Source organism: Cajanus cajan, chromosome 8 (genome assembly GCF_000230855.2).
Source record: "Cajanus cajan strain Asha chromosome 8, NIPB_CcT2T_4, whole genome shotgun sequence".
NCBI lineage: Eukaryota > Viridiplantae > Streptophyta > Magnoliopsida > Fabales > Fabaceae > Cajanus > Cajanus cajan.
In genome coordinates this window covers 5,116,039-5,140,260 of record NC_138524.1, presented here as the reverse complement: position 1 = coordinate 5,140,260, position 24,222 = coordinate 5,116,039, and the positions used below count along the sequence as shown (strand labels likewise).

At 31.2% G+C, this 24,222-nt stretch overlaps 2 protein-coding genes across 2 annotated transcripts; both read right to left on the bottom strand.

Annotated features, from left to right (window-relative positions):
* Positions 1-3,145: 3,145 nt before the first annotated feature.
* SKIP16 (SKP1/ASK-interacting protein 16) lies at positions 3,146-7,915 on the bottom strand. Its single transcript, XM_020362158.3, has 5 exons — positions 7,650-7,915; positions 5,791-6,513; positions 5,248-5,466; positions 4,379-4,485; positions 3,146-3,556 (listed from the first exon to the last, which is right to left on the bottom strand). Exons 1-5 carry the CDS (start codon positions 7,851-7,853, stop codon positions 3,478-3,480), a joined length of 1,332 nt encoding a protein of 443 aa, XP_020217747.1. The 5' UTR covers positions 7,854-7,915; the 3' UTR covers positions 3,146-3,477.
* A 3,619-nt stretch (positions 7,916-11,534) lies between these two features.
* Positions 11,535-23,351, bottom strand: LOC109799942 (flowering time control protein FPA). The gene is made up of 6 exons (XM_020360607.3): positions 22,816-23,351; positions 19,517-19,762; positions 19,074-19,151; positions 17,818-18,833; positions 16,008-17,403; positions 11,535-11,889 (listed from the first exon to the last, which is right to left on the bottom strand). The coding sequence occupies exons 1-5, from the start codon at positions 23,086-23,088 to the stop codon at positions 16,020-16,022; spliced, it is 2,997 nt and encodes a 998-aa protein (XP_020216196.1). The 5' UTR covers positions 23,089-23,351; the 3' UTR covers positions 11,535-11,889; positions 16,008-16,019.
* Between the last annotated feature and the right edge of the window lie 871 nt (positions 23,352-24,222).

The window sequence follows — 24,222 nt, the reverse complement described above, 5'->3', positions numbered from 1 at the left end:
TAGAAATATTTACTTAATTGATAATATAAAATTATTTTACACGTATATGATTATTAAAGTCATTATATTATTTAACTACTAGGGTTAGTTTAGTGGTTGGGTGGAGAGAGGTTGGAATAATTAGAAACATGAGAACATAAGTTCAATTCTCGACCATCTTTCTAATCTTTCTTATCTTTACAAAAAAAAAGTCATCATATTATTTGTTAATGAATACACTTATAATGTTGAGTGCTTTCTTTTGTTTGTGAGAGAAAATTAAGACGAAAGTTAACTTAGAAATAAAAATTCAAATTTTTTTTTTTTTATAGTTTTTCTTTAATTTGAATTTCAAGTTTTTTCCTTTTCTCATTTTCCTTCCACTCATTCAAACATAAAATAAATATATTTTCTTCTATTTTTAATTATAAGATACAATTTAAAATAAAATTATGATTATTTTTATAAAATATTTTATAATTTTTATAAATACTAATTTTATTTATCATCTTTTGTTTCCATTAAAGATTGTGTTAATCAATAAGTATCACTCCCTTCACAACCATTTAACATTTTCATGGTGAATCAACAAAACATAAGTGATGTTAAACATAAATTAACTACAAGACTAATTTGGAGAAAAAACATGTTTGTGTAAAAACTCAAATATATTATTTTTAATGATAGAGATAAAAAGGAAAACTTTGTGCAAGTATAAAAATTAAATAGGTAATTAAATTTAGGATTATTTTTTTTAACATGTATTGGTATGAAGTATTTACTAACTTTGTTAATAACTAATATTCTTTAAGAAATATAATTAGTCACCTTTAAAGATGTCTTCTTTTTTAATAATTTTTTATTTGTACACAGGCCTCAAATTTAATAAAAGTTTACATCTACAAAACTGGTTTAATAAATCTTTAAATTTTAAGAATTTAGAACATGTATAAAAATTAAATTATATTTTGACTAAATAGAAAAATATTAGAATACGTTGAAATTTCAAACGTTTAATATTTATATAATTCCTTCATGAAAGAGAAGTGAGACAACTGTAGTTAAAGTGAAGAAGAGAAATAATAATAAATAAAATCATGAAAAGTGTCATCAAAAGTTATTATACGAATAAGTAACTATTGTTGCTGAGATCACTTATTTAATGCTATCAAGAAAAAGATATCACTTTTTTTAATATTATGTGTACCATTTATTCGATACTCTAAAAAAAACATTTAATATTGTTCTTTTAGTATTTATTAATATGATGTCTTGTACTATACACGATATATTTGATAAGATATAATTAAAAAAATTATGTATTTATTAATTTAATGTATTTAAGTGTATTTTTATAATGTTAAAATATTATTATTTTAAATTTATAGTATAAAAAGTCAATTATATAGAACTTAAAAATTAATGTATATAAAAAGGGGTTTGATATATTTATTAAATTTATTATAATTAATGTACATAATAATTGAAATAATTACTAAGTAATGTTAATATATAATATTATTTTTATTAAAAATAAACTATTTATTATAATTTTAAACTATTATCATATAATTATTTTATGTAATATTAAAAGCATTATTTTAATTATTTATTTATGTATAGTATGATAATTGACTGATGTTTTCATTTTTATTCTAGTGTTTCTTCATTCAATAAATACAACACTTTTTAAAAAAAAAATATTATAATTCAAACACTTTTTTTAAAAAAAATTATTATAATTCAAATAGTTCTAAAAGAGATGAACATTGTTATGATATTATTATAAAAATATTTTTATACATAAACATATTAAGTTTACAAAAATAATCTTAAAAATTAATTAAATAAGTTTTACTATAAATAATTGAATAATGTTCGATAGGAACGACATCTTAAACAACTAATTAATTCTTGAATATTTTATTTTCTTGTTTATAATGTTAAAATAAAAAATATTTCTATATTTTTTTTGTCAAAATATCATTGAAAGGTTTAATGCACTATACAAATTGAATTTATTACATTTAAATGATAACAGTAAATATTTTTAAATTTAGTATCTATCAAATTAAAATTTTGAAAATAATTTAACATTTTATATTTGTTATAACTTTATTTTAACAAAATTGCATAACATTAATATCAATATACATTGAATAAAAGACCCCTTTTATATAAGATAAAAAATTAAAGGGAGTTATTTCAATAAAATAAAATGATAAACTCTTACATTCTCAACAAATTGATAATAAAACCTGAAAATTGTTAAGATAGTTATTTAGTCTATAAATTTATTACCTAGTTAAGAAATGTAGAATTGTCTTTTAATTTACAATTTAATTGTGTATTTGCACACACATAAAAAATTATAAATATGCATATGCAAGTAAAATATATTGTTAATTTATCTAATAGATGTTATATCCAACAGCTCGTTTTTCTTCCTTGTACTTTTGGTCATTTCTTATGGATAAATGTGAAAACTAAAAAAAGCATTATTGGGACTAAATAAGAGAATATTAAAAACTATTATACTTTTAATAATATATATATATATATACTTATTCATTTTATAAATTAAATAGAAAATATTAAATAGTTATTATCAAACTTATTTTACACCGTCATTTGTGTTTAAATAAAGTGTAAATATATCTTTATGCTATTAATGTGTATCATTTAAAAAAAAAAATTTAAATAAATTATCCCGTAAAAGATTTTCTCGTCAACCAACTAAATCAGGTATGCTTCAACTATTTAGCAACCTATTTTTTTTAGCTTAAAAACCATCTTTTTGCAAGTCATCTTTGAGTACTTATCCATAATGTTCCGGGAGTTTCCCACAAATGTATATATATATATTCTTATTGGTATAATATTATCTATTTTAGATCTAAACCTTTATGAATATTACTTTTGGTATAAAAATCAAAGTCTCACATCCATAAAATAAGAAAATGGACATGAATTTATAAACACAAATATTCTCATTAATAAAAAAAGTCCTTTATATGATGACAAAAAAAAAATTATAGGAGTTTAAGTCTAAAGTAAGTAATATATACCAATATGAGACGTGTGAGTGAACTTCTGGTAAATAAATATACATTATATATCCACTTTTTTTTAAAAAAAAAAATATATACTGGAATAATGCATTCACTTTTAAGAAGAAAAGCCGATGGATGGGATTCTATGACATTCCTTTGCGTAGATAATACATTTCAAACCACCACTATGACCCCACACACACAAAAAAGAAGAGTCCGCACACACACAATACTAAATATGAATTGCATGCATATAGATTTGTGCGAGTGAAGGGTAGAAAGTTAAGAGACAAGTCAAGAACGCGAGAAACCCAATTATTACTAGTTACTACACTACATACTCTCACAAGGGTCACAACAACCAAGCAACACTCACGGAAGTGACATAATGCGGCCAAACAAAATCTTGGAGCTGCAGTTTCCATTAAAGATACCAGAATCAAAATCAGAAAATATACTCTGGCAGCTGCAGCGGGAAATGTGCCACTGTAGCTAGAAAAGGGTCTCCTTTTGGCTCTGCCAATCTGAAATCAGAATAAAGAACAACAAACACTAGCTCACTCACCATAACAATTGAATTTATTCATATAAATGCATATGCATGGGTTTTGATGCTTGCAAATAAAGGCATCCCCATATCATCCATTGTAAGTGGACGTATCTTAAAACCCTTGGTAGGGACTATAAGGGATGCCTAATCCTCATATAAAGTAGTATGGGACACTCGTACTGCTTGGATCTCCCCCCTTAACAGCTAGATTTTAAGGAAGGGAGAGTTTTTCTCAAGTGCTCGGGTGCCTATCATTTGGTGTCAGAGCTGGTTTCCAATGTCTCTGAAAGGACTACCTATAGAGGAGTAGATTAGAAAGTCTGGGTGGAGCATTGTAGAGTGCAGCCACCAAGACGTTAGTTCCTAGGGAGAGTGCTATGAATCTATGATAAAGACTTGGATATTGAATCTGTTTGGATACAAATTAGAAATACTATTTAAAGTTTTGAAAAATATATTCTCAAAAACATTTTTAAACTTGTACCCAATCAGACTCATTATGTGGTGCCTACGTCTCACATTGAGTACTATGAGATGCTTGGTGGAGTATTTAAGTTAGGTTCTCCTTTCATAACAGCTAGCTTTTAAGGGAGGGTTTGCCAAGTGCTTGGGTGCTTAACAACCCTGACCAAACATACTGATTATAGTCAGCCTCCACAAGACCCAAACCACCAACTCCAAGTATAAAAGTTCGTGGATTATAGAAATTTCCTCAATCCCCAACTCAGATTAATCATAGACATATATAACCAAATCACATGTCACAAGCAATAATTAAAATAAGATAAATTCATACCTGCCAGGTATAAATGTAAAAGAACCTTCAATGGAACCTGATGATATTGGTAGAGGTGTGCAACTCTGATAAACAAATTCTTTAGCACCAGGACGCAAAAGTGGAAACTGCAAAGACATATTCATACAACTCAGTAGTTTGGCCACTTCACTAAAATTACTCGGATTTACAAAAATGAAAGTTCTAAGACACTTCCAAGATCTAAAACTATTAATTATAAACCTTTGCTACTTTTGGAAACCGGAATCACTAAATCATAACTTTTATCTGGCTTGCAAAGTTGAACCTAAGGATGACTCATCTGCTTGCAAGCTTTAAAGTAAAAGCTAGCACAGCACCATTTGGATGCACTCAATCAATATATGCATCAACATCAAAGCCCCAAAATTTAACTAGACTTGGGCCACAAATATGAACTCATAGCAAGGCGATGGTAGAGTGCCATTATGTAGTTTTGGGGAAATTCTACAATTGATTTCCTACTGAAACAGAAACTTCTGGTTGTAAAAATTCAACCAACCAAAATACAGGTGAAACATTTAGATTAGTTACATTAGTATCAACGCATTCAAATCATTGAGACCTTGATCAGTTACAATGTATCGTTCCATCTAAATTTGGATCCTAATGTTTAAAATCCAAGAGAAGTCAATGCAATTAAGTTATTGCCCAGGTACTGAAGACCTACTCACTACTCAGCTAATATCTCATCTGGCATTTCAAGACAATTGATGCAATTTTTAAAAATCACAAAGAATGGAATAGATTAAAATGCATACATATTAAAATCGGTACTGCAGTAGAATATAAAAATAATTACACTAAAAAAAAAAAAAGGGAAGTTGAGGGGGAAAAGGGGGAATTTATACCTGTCCTATAACAGCTTCTCCATTGACATCAGATACAACAATATCATTGGCACGGATGATCCAGTGCCTCCAATGGAGCTGGCAAGAGTTGAAGGTCATTCCATTAATGATGCATCCTTGAGGTTCAAGGGACATGCGGATTGAATAAGCAAACAAGTACTTTTCAAAGTCATGTTGAAGATCAATCAACTCAGGGATAACCAACGCAGAAGCACAAACCTTGAGATAAAAGAAGACTTGTAAGTTTATAAGGGAAAATGAATCACATGAAATTAGAAGTACTTGTGAAAATTAAAAAAGCAGTGATCATGGGAATAGACAAGTGAATTGGAATACCCATACATCATCAATGAGTATAAGTTACCAACTGTTCTCTTCCTCAACACATAAAAGACAATATACAATCACATATCAATATTTATTCCATGTAACCCCAATATGACTAAGGAAACTGCATCAATCATTATCATAGCAATAATTTTTTCAGGCCATAAGATACGGAGCTAAAAGAACAAGCATAAAGAATAGTATACACTGTTTTACCTTCACACCATTAGTAATAGCCGTTGAACAAAAAGGGGGTTCTTCTGGGAAAAGATTAATGCTTCTGCCATTTACTTCATCCCGAAGTTTGATAACGCCATGTTCTAGACGGTGACCATGTTCTTCTAACCACAGTAGCATGGCATCTTGTTGCTCTCCACTATTCACTTCCTGATGTAAATGAATCAGATCATGAGGTACACAAGGGATTATGTCTCTATCAGTAAGAATATTCCTAGTTCCAACATATAGTTGACCATTGGTACAGTTGAGGAAAAACAACTTTTCACTGTGTGTGGATGAAGCAGCCATGAGAACAAACTTGGATCTTCTTAAAAAGCCCCTGCAACGCCTATGTTGCTGAGTTTCTAGAATTATATGACGTATTGGTAATAAATAAACATTCACCAAATGACTGTAGAAGGAGTAGCCACCAATTAGACCCAAAGAACTACCAAATGTGCTAGTCTCCAGATCTGTTTTCGCTATTTCTTGTCCATTATGAAAGCGATAAAGGATCCTTGTAGGAAGTGGCAATTTCACCTTTAATACATTCTCCAACTCCTCAATGTCAGCTTCTGTTGCACCTTTACAAAGAGTGGCCTCAGCTTCAGGAAAATTATTGGCCAACCAGGTCTGTATCCTATCCCAGCACCTTTTTACACGCCTAACAAGAGACCAAGGATACATAGAAAAAGCTCCTCTCCATGTTTGATAACATTCCTGCATAATACAGAGTGAGTCCGATTTCTAGCTGTACCAAAAACATTAATCTGAACTTTAGCACACAAAAGGTGTTTATCATCAAGAGTCTTTTGCAACAGAGCATCCATCACATCCTCGATAAGAAAAAAAAAAGATGCCAAGTTATAACCACAGTTTTAGCAGGTCCATCGACCAGCATGGTGGAGAGCCAGAAGTTAGTTTCATGCCAAGAAACATGTTAGTAACTAGTACATATACTAAGGATCTGTTTGGATAAATTCCTTTAAAAGTACTAGTAGAAGAAGAAAATATGAACAAATAAGATTTTCCATAATCTAAAATTACTTGTACATAAGTTAATTTGTAGATGTTCCTTCATATTAGCTTCTCCAAAAACGTATTTTTAACTTATGCATAAGCTAATTAAAACTTATGGAGAAATTAATTCCATTTTTCTTTCTTATTTTCATCTCTTATTAGTATTTTTTGAGAAATTTATTCACCCAGGCCCTACATCTACAATTAGAAGGAGGAAAAAATTGGAGGGAAACCAAATGAAATGTCATCATATTCATATATATACCATTGTTTCATTTTCTTTAAAAAAGTGGAAAGCATGGAATGGAACGGAATGGATGCTATATCACCTCATTCCATTCAGTACTCTCATTTTTTCTGGCCCCAGAATAGTGGTTAAAAGAGGAAACCATCGTAATAAAATCACCATTCTCACTATTCTACTCACTTCCCAAATAATGAAACGGAGACTATATTCTTGTATTCCACCAGAAATATCTAAACAATGGCACAATAATTTCATCCTAACACATCCCATCCCATCTCTGTCCACTCCATTCCACACTTAGATATTCAAACATAACCTACCTAACTAACTACAACAGGTTAAGTACACTTTTAACCATGGCAACTGGTTCAACTTTGGACCAAGTCAACATAAAAAAAAAGAGTCATTTTCAGTTTTCAACACACAAGGACATCTAAAAGCATGACCCATCTTGTGCTTCAAATTGGAAGACGCAGGAACAAAACAAACTCAACCAACAACGACTTTGTTAACAAAATCAACAAATTTCCCACATAATTTTCATCCGAAAAAAATAAAAGGAGAAAATGGAAAAGGAAAAAGGAGTGACCTTGAAGGAAGGGAGAAGGTTTCCTAGATGATCTTGGGGTTGGGTCAGAGCGAGTTCATGGAAACAGAGATTCATCCAAAGAGTGTCTTCGGAAGCGGAAGACCTAAACCTTTTGCTGGCACACGCCACCCTCGCAATGTCTTCTGCTCCTAATTTCTTCAGAATAACGTTAATCGCCAAATCTCCCACAGATTCCAAACCCATCTTTCTCGACCGCTCAATCACTGTTAGCTTCTGCCACTGATAAAATGCAACCACCACAAATTATAACCAGTTCACATATATAATCATGCATTTTTTTTATATTAAAAAAATATAGACAATAATTAAGGTTATTACGTGTACTCAGGGGAATCAGATAATTAATCTATATTTTAAAAAAAAATTAACTTAATTCAATCCAATAAAAAAAAATCGCATTAAATTTAGTTAATCAAATAAATATAATTAAATATATTTATTTTAAGAAAAAATTTAAACATTTTTAAATAAATATAAATTATTTAATATTTTATTTTAAATGTAATATTATCAATTTATAAAATAAATAATGATGTAAATTAAATTTTATATTATTATCAACTCAAACAATTAGCATTAATTAATATAAAATAAATATGTTAAATTGTTATAATGTTATTGATACAAAAATTTTAAATTTGTTATTGAATAATAAAAATACTATTATTATTATATGATCAATTCATGTCGAGTCACATGTTAAAAATACAAAATTCACTACTTAATTTATATAATGTCCAATTTTAATCATATTAGATTATATCTGACCTAAATACCAAAATTTTTTTTAATATAAACTAATTGAATCAGTTCAAATTCATATTTATTCTTTCTTACACAGTGATGCATATCACTTTAAAAATAATTAAAAGTCATTAAATTACAAAATATTTGTGACTATAAGACAATCTAAAGCCTTTTTTTTTTCAAGAATATTTAACATATTTTTAGCAAAATATTATAATAATTGCTGCATTACATTTTCTTTAAAAGATTCAATAGAAATGCACTTACATAAGATGTCTAAATAATAATTTATTATTCATAATAGTTTGTGATTAAATAATAATTTGAAATTATTTCACACTAGTAATATATAACATATTTTTTTTACTCTTTCATGTGTGACACATTATTAGTTTATTTTTTAAATTATTCATTAGTCACTAAGATACTCAACTTAGAAAATATTATCACTATTTCTTAAAAGTAATGAAATAATATAATATTTTTTGAAAATTTATTAATATTTTTTTAGTAATTACTAACTATAGTCTTAGTACAAAATATTCAATTCCAAAAGGAGTGACTAGTTTGTGAAGGTATACAAAGTAAGTATTTTTCTTCCAACATAATTTTTTTATACTTAAATTTAAGCTTCAAACCTTGTATAACTTAGTTAAAAGATAAAAAAAAGTGTTATCATTTGTATCGACTAGTATTGGTATTTCATCAATTTATTTGGAAGATTTTTTTAAATATTTTTTAAGATTAATTAAATAATTATATTATTTTAAGAACCAATTAAGAGAAAATAATATTTTAAGAGTTAAATTGATAAAAAAAATTCTGACATTTAATTAATGAAACATTTGTTAAAAGAAATTGATAATAATGTTTAGTGGGAACGTTAAATATTAGTAAGATACACAATTATTATTTTTTCCTATCATTTCAATACACTTTTGATCAAAATTCATTGAAAATAATAAAATTACGAGTAAAAATTATAAAATGATGGGTAAGACTTGTACAATTTTATATTTTTTTTAACAAATATTTCATATGATCATTTTTTTAAATTATATAATTATATTATGCAGTTAGAAGTGGTATACACATGATTCTAAGTTTAAATATTGTTGTTGTCATTGTAATTTCTTCAAATTTAAAAAATGTCACACATAATTTAATTATTTTCAATAAATATACCCAAAAAAAAGTGAGTTACTAATAATCCTTTAGTGTGAATTTCAAAATATTGGACTACTTAGATGTTAGATTAATTTAAAAAAACAAAATAAATAGTTTTAAAGTAATAAAAGTGCAGAGCTAATATTGTTTTTTTTAGATGAATCTATTGAACAATTTTAATAGGATGAATTTGAAAGTTAGGTGGTTTATCGTGTTTAAATTTCTAATCACCTCTGATTTATTAATAGAATATTATGTGGTTTGGATGATGTTTGCAACCTTGTTAACAAATTAATTACAATTATAATTTTTTTTTGTTACAAGTATATTTCACACATTTTTCCCTTGTAAGAAATGTGAGTTATATCTATGTTTTAAATACCAAATAGTCCTATGAAAATGTTAGTTTGTGTTGAGTGTCAATAATTAGAAGAGATGGAGAAAATAATCTTGATAAGGGAGAGGGAGAAAATTAGAGCATATAAACTAGCGACCTTAAAACAACCAACATGATCCAGCTTGCACAATGCTCAATGTCTCCAAGGTCACTGAGCACCATAAGTCAGTTACATGCTCCTCCACTAAGTTATTGCAATTCCAATATTTATAATCACCAACTCAATGTTATGGACATCACTTAAGTCAGTTATAATTGGATTTAATAGAATAGTTGTTTTTTTTTTATAAATATTTTATTTAGATGAGAAATTTACAAAGAATTTAAAATTTAAAAATTAATAAAATTATTTAAAATTGTAAAATTTTGAATTCTTAAAAAAAAAAAGTTTTTTTTTTTTGGTTCGTTCCTAGAGTATCCACCGACAGCAGTGACTAATCTCCTCGCTACGTTGGAGGCACCTCAAAGGGTGGGATAGCTGGCCCAAAAATTTAACGCGGCTGCATACACAAGGCAGGATTCGAACCCCTGACCTTGCTTAAGCGTGGATCAACCCCTACCGCTGAACCACAAGCTTGGAGTTAAAAAAAAAATTGATTTCTCTCTCTCTCTTTATTTTATTTTTATTTTTATTTTATTTTATTTATCTCCATCTCCTTTCTTTTAAAGTCAACATAATAAATATTAATAATTTTTTTTAAAATTATTAAGTATTTAAAATTATTTTAAAATAATTAAATATCATTTAATAATAATTTTTAAAATTATTTAATATTTTAATTTTTGTCAATATTTACTTTTATAATAATTGATCTTAAAATTATATATATACATGTTTAAAATTAATTTTATCTAGATATCCATTTGTCATATCTAAATTAAAAATTAAAAATTTAATTTAACTTATCCAAATAAAATATTTAAAAAATAATAAAAATTAAAATTAAAATACTTTTAAATTTATTAAATTTGTAATATTCCTCGTTCCTCATTCAGACACATTATTAAATCAAGTTCACAAGTTGATTACAAATCGCTTACACACACAAGTGCACAATTATTTTCTGATGTTAATCTTTTTCTCTTACTCCAAAAAAAAAAAGTTTGATTGGTCGATTTAAACATTTACAAATAAAATAAAACATAATACATGGCATAAACTGCTTACACACGCGGGTGCACAATTATTTTCTGATGTTAATTTTTTTCTTTTTCCAAAAAGAAAGTTTAATTGATTGATTTAACATTTAAAAATAAAATAAAACATGATACATTACATGGCATCCCCATCAGTATGATAACTAACATCTTTTGAATAAAATTTCAATTTTAAGCATACAGATTTGGACTTGACATTTACGTATATAAACATTCTTTTGGACTTGTAAAAAGAGTTTTTTTTCTGCAGTGAAAATATTCTTAAAGACTAATTTCTTTTTAAATATATAAATTATTTAAATAAACTTTATCATTAACATTTTTTTTTTTGGCCAAACACTAATTTGGACAGCCTAGAATTTACGTGATTCCCTATCCAAAGTAACACGACAACATAACAACTAAAAAACGAATATTGAAATCCAAATTAGACCTACAATTGGTTACAGTTTTTCCCACCGTCACGTAGGTAGCCCAAAAAAACTCCCTCCAGTTGGAACAACATCAGTTGGAACAACATCTGAGACGATATTTGTTATGTACACTAACCAGTATCAACAAAAAACCAACCTCGCACCTTTGTAGTTTTTAGCAAAGTTTTTAACAAAGATGTTAAAAAGGAAAGAGTATGTTGGCGATAAATGAGAGTTCCTAATTCCTATGCTAAATGATTAAATAGAAATGGCTGTAGAACAATCGCCAAGTTGCCATCACCTTTGTGCCATGCATCTCCCTAAGCACGATCGATACCTACGCGTCCATAAAGAATAGGAGAAAAAAAAATGATATCATTAAGATATAATCACGTTGCGCAGAAGCCACCTTAACCTTAACGCAAAACACAAAAACAATGATGGATTTATATTTGAGGCTCATAAAACCATTATGAATCAAAATCAATATTTTTGCACATACATAGGTTACATTGTTATCACCATTTTAAAGAAATATGCATGTATAATTAATAGGTGATTACTTGACAGGCTAGGCAAGGAGAGAAAATAAGAAAAATGTTTTAAAATAAAAAATATAATAAAATCACATCGTACTACTAATAAAGACCCTAACGTATTTATGGCCATTTAAAAAGTTAATATTGGCAGATTGTTGAGTCATAATTTAATATCATTATTCATGCAGTCAAAATTTTGAAGACCAACCATGTAATGAAGCATCGCATGCATCAGTAACTTAATGGATCGCTTTGAATCTATATCAATAACTCTTCCCACTTCTCAGCCTCACCAGATCTAAGTTTTACTATAAAGAAGTCCTTCGGATTCAGATTAGTAACTGGTGTAATATGACAAATTTACGCATTATTGGGGGCAGCAATAAGTGTGAATACCCTGCACTATGGCACTCAACACTTATAGCCATTAACTATTAACATCCCTATCTTCATTCTTTAGAAAAATACGGTATAGTATTCGTGTTGAAAAGTAGTTCTAAAGATTTTGGTATATTTCTATTAACAAACGCTCCTCAAATTTTATATCAAGATAAATTTTATTGTGCTGATTCCTTCAATCTGTTCTGAAAAAAGACATTGATAACGATAGATGTGGAACAAAACCAGGACCCCAAAGTCAAATTAGGATGATAGTAAATTTGCAATGCTCACTATAACACAAATTTTAATGTTTCGCATCCTTTATTCCAAAACTAGCTCATAGCTCATTCCAGTTGACTGAATAACAAATGAGATATTTCTATTTTATGTAATATCTACAGTCAGACCCTGTTTTCCTAGGTTTAATCAAGTAAATTAAAACTAGTCTGATAGCTTTGCCAGGAATAGCATAATCAAGGACATGAAGCAGTTTTAACTAAATTTATCATTCAATTTTATTTTGAAATAGTTTACCATGTTAAATTTTCACCTGAAATAATATCTAACGGACTTACAACTTACCCCACCACTGGAACAGCAAGCCCATGTGCTTTGGGCTCTGTTTTTTCCCAATGTCTCGAACAAAACCATCAGGATTGACAGAACATTCATAAGAATGCTTAAAATTAAGTGTTTATTATCCCTCTAACGATGATAAATTTCTGTCGCCTTTCCATAGCATTTTATTAAAGAGAAGCAGACACCTTTCCATAGCATGCCTGGCAACTTTTCCTAAGAATAGACGCTACTCTTACTACGTGAAGTTGGTATTCATATTAGAAGGTAAAAGGTTGAGTATAGCTTTAGCACACGATTGTTAAATTTAAGTAGTGCAGGTACGACCTAAAGTTTTTAGCATAAGTTTCCTGTCCGAAATTTCATAAGCTAGGCTGTTAAAAAAATACTATTTACCAAGTTGATGGACCAAATATGATTAGATTCACGGTTCCTATAAATTTCAATCCATGTCAAGATCTTGAGATCATTAATCTTTATATCCCTAAGCAAAATTTACAATTTCTAAATGTCCCAAATTTGTTGATTCGATATACTAATCCTTAATTATGTTAAGCTAAGAAGTAAACAAAGTTAACTCTAGATTTACAGATTTAATCAGCAAGTGTCTTCACTTGATCAGTAGAAGCGCATACAACATTCTTTCTCGGTGGGAATTACACCTCACAAGTCATAGTAAGTTATAGGGTGATTGCAAATTTGCAATTTCGAAAGAACCATAGGGAAAATTAGTGGAAAACTACAATTAGTAGGTGGCACAAAATTTGTTTATTTGATCTACCAATTCTTTGATTATGGTTAGCTAGGGAAGAAGTAAACAAAGTTAACTCTAAATTTACAAATTTAATCAGCAAGTATCTTATCATAATCTTTAGAAGCACATTCGATATTCTTACAAAGTGGAAATTACACCTCACAATTCACAAATAAAATAAGTTATAGTGAGTGACTGAATTACCAAGCCTAAAAACTACCTTTCAGGGGGTGAAGAGAGAAGATAAGATCAAAGTCTACAGCTAAAAATTACTAGGATACAAAACTTAAAAGAAAATAAGCTATTACCATGTGAAGTTTTTGTCACATAATTAGTATCTATGAACATATTCAACCAAACTGAAAATGTACACATTATTACGATAACGAAAACAAAGAAACATTAAGACATGAATCAGAGGCAGAAATGAAGAACAGTAATACACCATAAGGATTGCTACAAAATTTACTGATATCTGAAGTAAGTCAGTTGAAGAAACATACCAAGTAATGCAGAAATATTAGATGAGAGTTATACTAAAGATACAAAACAACTTATTTACCCATAAGGACCAAATAACCACATTATGAATCGGGTTTCTAAAGCAGAAACCTAACAGATCCTCCTCCTCCCTATAACAAATGATGACTAGACTGTCATTGCAAACCAGCTATACATCTTACACTAAAAAATCGTGAAACGGCATTGAAGAGAAAGTGCAAATTGATTTCACATGTTTCACAGTAAAACATCTAACGTCTACCGTTCAAAAATGAATAACTGGATCAAAGCCAACCAGGATGAATTTCTTTAAACCCTTACGGATGAAAATATCAAACTCAGACACAGCCAAAATTGAGTAAGAAATTACAGGTTCTGCTACATTCAAATCACGAGTATTTCCAACATGCCACAAGAAAACTTTCCAGCAGGTAGCCAGATGACTACAATATGAAGCAATCAAGGATATCTAGATGATGAGGGAAAGGAACAAAAGCTTAGCAAGGGGACTTAACAGGTTACCAAGTTATAACAAGAAGACAAGCAGCAGAAAACAAGAGAAATCCAGAGTTTGAAGTGGTTCAATGACAAAAACTAGTGGCTCAATACTCAAACCCTAATCCCATGAAGAACACTACGAAAGATGCGATACTACTTAGTTTACAAGATATCATTCCCCAGAATTGTCAGGGTCAGGGCTGGGTCAGGCAAAAAACTGAACACAACCCACATATAACACCATCATCAGAAAGAGCTACAACAGAGACATGTGGAAAGAAACTGAGGGAAGCCAGCCTATGGCTGTGCAATATACACAACTTTACTAATATCACAATATGGAAAAGGTGAAAAACATATGGCACCCTAATATGATATGGTAGTTGGTAGACAGTTAACTTGTAAAACTGTTAATATTTGAAGGCAAATTACCTTGCATTAATTATATCACACGTTGAAAAATCAAGATTCATGAAAATGAGGGGGAGAAGGAAGAACTAGAGAGGAGGAGAGAAACAATGTGTACAGTTATTAGTCACACATCAATTTTAAAAGGACAAATTTTCAATAATATTAGACTAGATATGGGATTTAGGTGCTAAAGAGAAAGAAACAGAAAGACAGAAAGAGAAAGAAAGAGGGGAGAGGGAAGAAGAACCGAACAAAAAGGATAGAGAGATCAAAGGGAACTGCACGAATTTCTGTTAATGTTTCAGTCTGAATAAAATACAATAGCCATGCTTTATTAATTGGCAGCTACCCAACAGCTACCCTAATTCCAAATTATCTAAGAAACTAACGATTTATAGCATTGCACAGTTGCACTTTCTCTTCAAATGCCCTAAACAAAACAAGTAACCTGTTCTAAGATAGTACTCCCCTTAAAACACTGGATGAGACTTTCCAACAAATTTGTTTTTATGTGCTTATAATGTCTTTGAAGGTTCATATGCTTAAGATTTCTAAATTTCCTGTGTCTTAAATTTTCAGGATTTCAAGCTTAGAACCCACAAGATCATTTGCAACTAAGGTATGCAGCCAGAAAGTCACGTGGAATATATCCCGACATCAATGACAAAAAATATTTAGATAAAGAATAAACATATGATCAGAAACAGCATATGTGAATTAAATATTTCAATGTAGGTTAGTGAAAAGCAAGGATCATATACAAAAGAAAAAGTTAGTCATGGGAGGATTACTTACAGAAAAAAGTTCTCATTGTTGAATTCCTGAACCATGTCCTCCTGGGGCTTGCTGCTGCTGCTGCTGTATTTGGTGAAGAAGATTGGCGGCAAACTGTAATGTTGACTGGTATCTCTGGTTCTTATCAGCCTCCACTTCTGATGTGCCTTGACCGACTCCAAAATTAGGAAGTTGCTGATTGGGGGTCTCTGAGTTTAATTGGTCCACTGTATATGGCATGGCTGTTTGCTGCTGTGCAGGATTAGCACTAGTAACTTGATTAGAAAAGGCAATAGAATTATTAGGTTGCTGGAAAGCCAAAGAATTGTTATTAGGTTGCTGGAAAGCCTGAGAATTGTATAAAACAGAGGCATCTGTTCCCTGCCCCACTCCAAAGCCTTTCTGATTGTTGGGGGAGACTTCAACTTGATAATGATGATTGGCATGGGGAGATACTGCTACCTGGCCACTTTGAGTAGGAATCATGAAATTTGACATGTGTCTTGATGAAGCAGCACCTTGCTGCTGCAGGCTGGCAGCAGTATCTTGAATATGAGAACTGCTTGAAACTACTTGAGCAGCATTACCAGCAGGAGCAGATGCTGGTGGATAAGGCTGATAATGAGCATTGTGAACATTATACATAGTCCTCAGTTGTTGAGGAGGATGAGTGGATTGATCTGCAATTTGGTTGTCCTGTTTCCATAAATGTGATTGATTTCCATCATTTGGTGCAACTGGAGGAAATGGAGGCTTCATGGTTGAGGAAACTATTGCTGACTTGGCACCATCAGTGCCAGATGATTGTGCAGGGAGTAAAGAAGCTAAAGTTGCAATAAGCTCTGGAGTTAATGCAACTCCAGCCTGAGACCCAGCAACATTAGTAGTATTAGGAGCATAATCTTGAGGCACAGACTGAACTGAAGGGGGGCCACCAGCAGGTGGATAGACTGGTTTAGCAGGATGCTTAGAATCATCATGCAACGACCTGTTATAATCCATCGGCAAAACCTGTTCCTCTTTCATAGGAATCATACCATATTCAGTCTGTGAAGGGGGAATCTGCTGCATATACTGAGGGGGAGGTATAGGCAAATGTGGTGGCTGTTGCAGCGGTGCACTACTTGACACTGGTGGAAACTTAAGAACCACACCATATAAACGCTCAGGTCCAGCAACTTTCAAAACCTTAGTAAGAAAATCAGAAGGAGGCACCAAGAATAACGTGGTGTTATCAACAAATTTGGCAACACCAGCTCGATTTTTCGCACCAAGATAGCGAAGGAATTCAGTATATGAGGCAAAATCGTCTTCACTATCAGGCAGAAAGAAAACAATATCAAAACCAATAGCATCAGCAAAATGTTTTGTGAGAATATCCAATCCCGTCCTAGCTGAGCAATCAACAATATCAGGACTGCAGCAAATGAACAAAACAAACTTTAATTATAACATCAAAAACAGTGCCCTAAAGATAGGAATAGATTTCAACCATTAGGAAACAACTCTAGAACTTTCAAGGAAAAAGTGTCCAAAAACTAAGCACCCATTTGTTTCTTATTAGAAAAAAATGAGCAAGCCAGTTAGCATATTTACCAAAAATATATTTAAAAAAAAACAAAAATTAAGAATAGGTATTTCAGAAAGAAGATATAAGAAAAATAAACACAATTCTTCTTGATGATACACTAAAAGAACAAAGATACACAAGAAAGCATGCAACACAAACCAGTAAATATAATATAATCATCAAGAAGAATATGCTTCATGTGCACCTTGCTAGCAATGAGAGTGAATGAAGTAGATTGAAGACAGATAAAATTATACTCACAGCTCAGTCCCAATTCCTTTCCCAATAGGGACGCATCTAGCATGACAAACAGGAGTTCCCCCTTTGGCAATAATTCCACGCCATATATGATCAATATCAGGTTGGCCGAAACCATGTCCTCCAGCTGTAATCCTTGAGCTGACTGAACCCAGGTGATTCCTTCCTTGAACGTTTCTATATGGACCAGAACCACTTCCATCAATAGCTGGATCAATCCCATACGTTTGTTCTAGAGCTGACCCACGATCATCCATATTCCTTACAGGAAATGGGCCATCATCAACAGGCAAAGGTCCATCTATCCTTGAACGTTTAGAATCTCTTGGGATATGGTTTATGTCAAGTACATCCCATGCACCAGAGGTTGATCTTGTTGGAAGCCTGACACCTGGTGCAGGAGAAGAAAGCATCCCAGGTGCGGGAGGAGATGGCCTTTTCCAGTTTGGACCCATGTTATTCTTGGAGCTACCATCCTGAAATTTCTGGAGCGCATTAATCTCATTAAAATCAGGGCCAGAAATAACAGATTCAACACCACCATGAGGACCAAAAGGTCGCAATGGTACATTTGGTCCCATAATACCACTAGGTGGTAACTGTCCAGGAAAATTATTAGGAGCCACTGGACGATTATGACTAAATACATCCATCTGTATAGGTCGAAATGCGTGCTCATTCAGCAATATGTCAGGTCTCGGCCCATTATTTCCTGGGAAAAAACCAGGGTAATCATTGCCAGGCACTATGTCACTGCTCGAATACATAATTGTTATTCGAGGATCATTAAAAAGGCGTCCTTGAAGGCCCTCTTTTGCACGCCGAGCTTCATCAATACTTCTAAACTCAACAATTGAATAATTCCTCAAAGGAAAACTCTTTATTCTCTCGATTTCACCAAATAAAATCATGGCATTGTGAAGCATTTGCTCGTCAATCTGAACAGCAGGAGGATAACCAATCCACAAGATATTACTCGGTTGACCATCACCTTTTCTCCCCATTGGAGGCTGTGAATGCTGTTGAAACAAGAAAAAGTATTTATAAGAACTAAAGAATTCAAGCCACAGGTATACAGAAAACATTAAACATTTTCTATGCAGTATATGCTTGTCTAAATAGTGAGTTTTATCTAAATCATGGCTTGTCTTTGTTAAACCAACACATTACATCCAACAAGGCAATGACAAACCGATGAGCAGGACCAAATACAATAGTGATAAACTTGTAATTAGATGCACATCGGAAAGAACCCTGACCAGTGGTCTTTTCTGTCCAGAATAAGCATCAGTAGGCCCCAAACCCTTTCCTTGAAATTGTCCATAATCAAGCTGATCCTACAGCAATCAGCAAAGAAAACATTAACAACATCAAAATAACATGCAAACAGAGAGAAAACAACATAAAATTGAAACAACCCAAACCACCAATTCTAGAATAAAAGCAATCAGACAAAATAGTTTGCATTATCAGACAAATTACACTTTACAAATGGTATAGTCAAATATGGATCATTTATTAATGCATGAAATAAAATGCCAGGTTTGTCATTTTCAAACCAAATAGTCACTCCCCACTAACCTAATTGTCATCACTCTATAGGTCCTATCCCAAGGCATAGGATGAGTGTACTGATAGGTAATTGAATAATAGAAGGAAATGGAAGAACAGCAAACCAGAACATCTAAAAGTATAAACATACCTTTTTTGTTGATTGTGACCGAAGGAAGTCAACACGAATATGCTCTCCACCAATTCGTTTCCCATTCATGATCTTCATGGCCTGAGTAGCATCTTCCAAATTGAAAAATTCAACACATGCAGTATTACGATCTCTGAAGAACTTAAAGTCCTCAATTTTACCAAATTTACGAAATTCAGCTTCCAATTCTTCCTTTGAAACAGCTGGGCTAACACCACCAACCCAAAGCTGTTTACATGCCTTTGCCTGAGAACATGATTTTTGCGTAATTTATACACACTTTAGAAAGATACAAATTCTACAGTCTACATACAGAAATTTATATAAAGAAACAAGAACATTACAGTTGAAACATTTTGCATCTATTTTAAGCAGTTTATTTTTGCTTCAAAGCATTCAAAGGCACTCCTACAACGAATTTCCCAGTTGAACTAATGAAAAGAAAGTGACATCTTGGTTTGGCCAAGAATGGAACAATAAAGAGCAATCATCTGTTACGTTATCACATGAACAGAGTTCATCCAATGGTAGGAACTAAAAAGTGAACTCAATTAAATTATTACTCTGATCGTGTAGACATCAAAGGTGAAAGAATAATACAAGTTGCGTAAAGAAAGAAAGAATTGTGTTTCATTATTTCTAATTCTAGATGAATGTTAAATGTCTAGGTCAATAAATTAAACTAAAAAAGATGAAAGAATACTAAGCATTATATAGTAAAATATGACATGATACAACCTCGCTTCAAAGTTCAAATAATTATATATACTCGAGTATTAGTAATTCAACCCAAAGCTAACAATGTAATACTTGCAGAAGTTCCACTTAGATTTAAGGACTAAAACCATTTTTTGCTTTCACTACAAATAATACAGGACATTACCACCACAACACCAATCGTTTTGCACTTTCTATTTTTTTTTTTTTTTTGCAAGATTCCAATGTTTTTGGAATTCCATCTTTCAAAATCATAATATCATAATACAAGAAAAAATTAAGAACCGGATATCCATTTTGTATGATTGATTATATCAAACGCTCTTTTTTCATACAGCTGCAAAATTTAGAGTTAGCGTTTTATTTGTAATTATTTCTATACATTTTATTTCCAGCACCTTATTCAATTTTCAAATAAAGAGCAATGTTTTCAACAGGTCCAGTTGGGAAATTTAGGCACGTTCCAAGTTCTTGATTATTTGAATATAAAGGGTTTAGAGTTTAACAGTTTATTATAATATAAAGGGCGTCCATTATAATCAAACATCAGGCTGCAGTTTGGATTATTTGAATATAGATCATATACACTACTAAAGCACAATTAATGTTCATACTACTGTTGCACCGGTGTTTTAAATTATCTGTCTTTTAGTTTCTTTTTTATTTGATGATTTTTACTTTTTTTGAAGGGGGTAGCAATTTTTTTTTTTAAGCAGGTCTGAGCTATATAAAGTTCTTTGATGGCTAGTAATAGCTCAGGTTTTCGCAGCAACGTAAGTTTCTTCTAAAATAATGCATTGTGCATAACAGCTAGGTGCCGTCACCTCACACAACAGTGAGGAGCCGAACTGAAGAGTGTAGTTGTGCAAAATCAAAGGGAAACCAGTTGTAATTAAATGGAGAAAATCAAAGCAATGCATTTTCAGACCTCAAAAGGCATTATTCTATAATACCATTATGTGCGTTTCTAAATCTAACATCAGATATGCTGCAATTCAGACTTCAAACAGCACTCTTCCCTATTGTACGCATATTGTTTTTAAAATGTTCTTATCATAAATTTTAGGTGCTGATTAATGTTTTCATAAATATTCCAATTTCAAATCTCCAAAATCAATCTACTATGTTGCCTACATGATGCTCGCTTATTAATAAAATACTTTCAACCTACTAATTATTCTTAACTGATAATTTGAAAGATTTTATTGGAGTGAATTATTTTGTTTTAGCTAAAACTTGTGTTCGCGCTGCCAGATCGGAACTTTATATTTTTTTTTATTCTAGCCATGTAATTTCAGAAGTTTCAGGACAACAAATTACAAGGCATTGTTCTTTGGCAATATGCTTTGTATTTATGATCAGAAGATAAGAAATATTTCCCCCCACTGCTTATCCGTGGTGTATATATCCTACAAGGCATTACATTTTTTACATTCACAGATCAAGTTGCTTTAAAAGTTGTTTTACGTCATTTTGCATGTCACGGTTACAACCAATGCTTTTAAGAGTTGTTTCCCATGACGAAAAATAATTTTTTTAAAAAATAAATAAAAGAGCCGCACGCACAAAGGCTGGACATGCTCGTATATTGGCCCACTGAAGTCGATTTTTGCACATACATTTCTATGGTCAATATACGTTTAAGGTTATCTCTTATTAGATAACAAAATTAGTTTCGTATCGGTTTATGTGAAGTAAAATTCTACAACGTCGTCGCCTCTTGCGATACATAGTTGTACTTGCATCTTTAAACATTTTAACCCTTCGTTTTAGAACCAAAGTTGAGTGACTTGAAAAAAGAATCACCAAACAAGCTTTCAGGATTCCTTTTGATTTGTGAATATTAGTTAACAGAACAAGAGTTACGTCATCCGTTAATTTTTAAGAAATTGAAAATATTCATAGTTAGGCATTTGCAATTAGTGTCTTTAATCACAACAAGACCATTAATTCATCAAGGATTTCGCTCAACGTAAAATCCCAGCACACTGCACATCGACCCTAACCCTAAACAACGAATTTGCACCACTCGTTCGTTATTTGTGTGTGAAACGAATTCTCGATTTGTGCATTTGGTATATCATAATCCATAATCGACTGTAATGTAGGTTATGGTCAGCTAAAATCGATTTAGCCAAATTAGTTTCTGCATTGGATTAAAATTCACACTAAAATCACTTTCACACAGAAACCAACCAATTCTTGTCAATTTCTAAAACAACTTTATTCAAAAATCACTTTCAGAGTAAAATCAACCAATCCTTATCAATTTAACCTAAAACCAATTCTCTAATTTATTCAAAATCAATTTCGCCCTGAATCAATTTTGCAAATCGATTTTCCAACCGGTGACACCAAACACACACACGAAAACTGTCGAAACTAGAGATTTGAATTGAGATTTGTGCATGCATGCGAGCAATTTCGAGAAGCAAACCGCAACGAGAGAAAATGATACAGAATAACAAAAATCTAGAACGCATTAATAATAATAATAATAATAATATGTTAATTGGAAGAAGAAGAATACAAGAACGGTGAGAGAAAGCGAAAGGTAAGAGAGGAGAAAGATGAGGACGAACCGGTCTGGCAAATTCGATCTTAAGGGAACTGCCGCGGAGAGTGGTGCCTTGGAGAGCGTTCTTAGCGGCTTTGGCGTCTTCGACGCGCTTGAAGAAGATGAAGGCGTAGCTGCGAGAGGAATACGAAGTGACGCTGTCGAGTGCGCCGTACTTGGCGAAGAGCTCCATCAGATCGGAGTCGGTGACGTCCGGCGCCAGGTTTCCGACCCACAGGTTGTTCGAGGGAATCGACGAGTCGTCGGACTCCCTCGTTGGTTTCGTCGGAAGCGGCATTGCCAACACAAGAGTTCCCTGCCACTCAGAAATGAACCAAACTTGAAGAGAGAGCGGAAAAAACCCTAGAACGGAGAATGAATGAACTTTTTGCTGCAGAGAGAGAAAAGGTTTTAAGTTAAAACTTAAAATGTTGAATAATATTTATGATTTTTCTTTTATGCGATAAGACCGAGAACGTTCGACTTCCACGGGTATGGTGATAAAAAGCTTAGGGATGTTCTATGTCCCGACTCAAAACAATTTTGATGAGTTCCAATTTCAAATATTAGACTCAAAGTAGTTTCGATATGGATTTAGCTCATCTTTTTGGCTCCTCTCGACTCTCGATAATATAAAGGTAAAAATATATTCTTTTTCTTATATTATTTATAAGTATTAATTTAATTTCACTTTAATTAATTGAATCAATTTAATTTTATATTTTTAAAATATATATTAATGTTTGATCTTTCATTCTTCCGTTTAAATACTTAACATACATGATATGATGATATGACATATGTCACATTCATTAAGTATTTAAATAGAAGAAACAGAAGGTTAAATATTTATATACAACTTAAAGATGCGAGACTAAATTGATTCAATTAATTAAAGTGAGACTAAATTGATACTAATAAATAATATAAAGAATAAAAAATATATTTTTACCATAATATAATCTTTTTGATTAATAAATTAAATATGATATTATATTTATATTAATATTATTTATCCTGAAATATATGTAATAAAATATACCTTTTAACATTATAAAATGTATTTTTAATTGTACTTGTAATTTTTTTAAAAAAAATTAACTATATGTAATGTTAAAGTTGGGTTTGAATTCACTAAATTAAGCTTAAGAGACTATTTAAGAGCAAGTAAAGATATAAATAAACTATTCTCAACCTATCTCACAAACACCCTTACTCCCACCATTTCAAATATATGAATCCCGAATCTCATAAATTGGAATTATGCAACGATTTCTGTAACAAAAATTCCTCAAACTAACAATAACTACATTGCTGTAATATAGACGAGAGAAACTTGTCACAAGATTAAAAAAAAAATAAAAATGATATACCATTCCTGAATAATCGTTATTGGCTTTGTTTTAACGTACTTAAATTTGAAGTCAAGTAA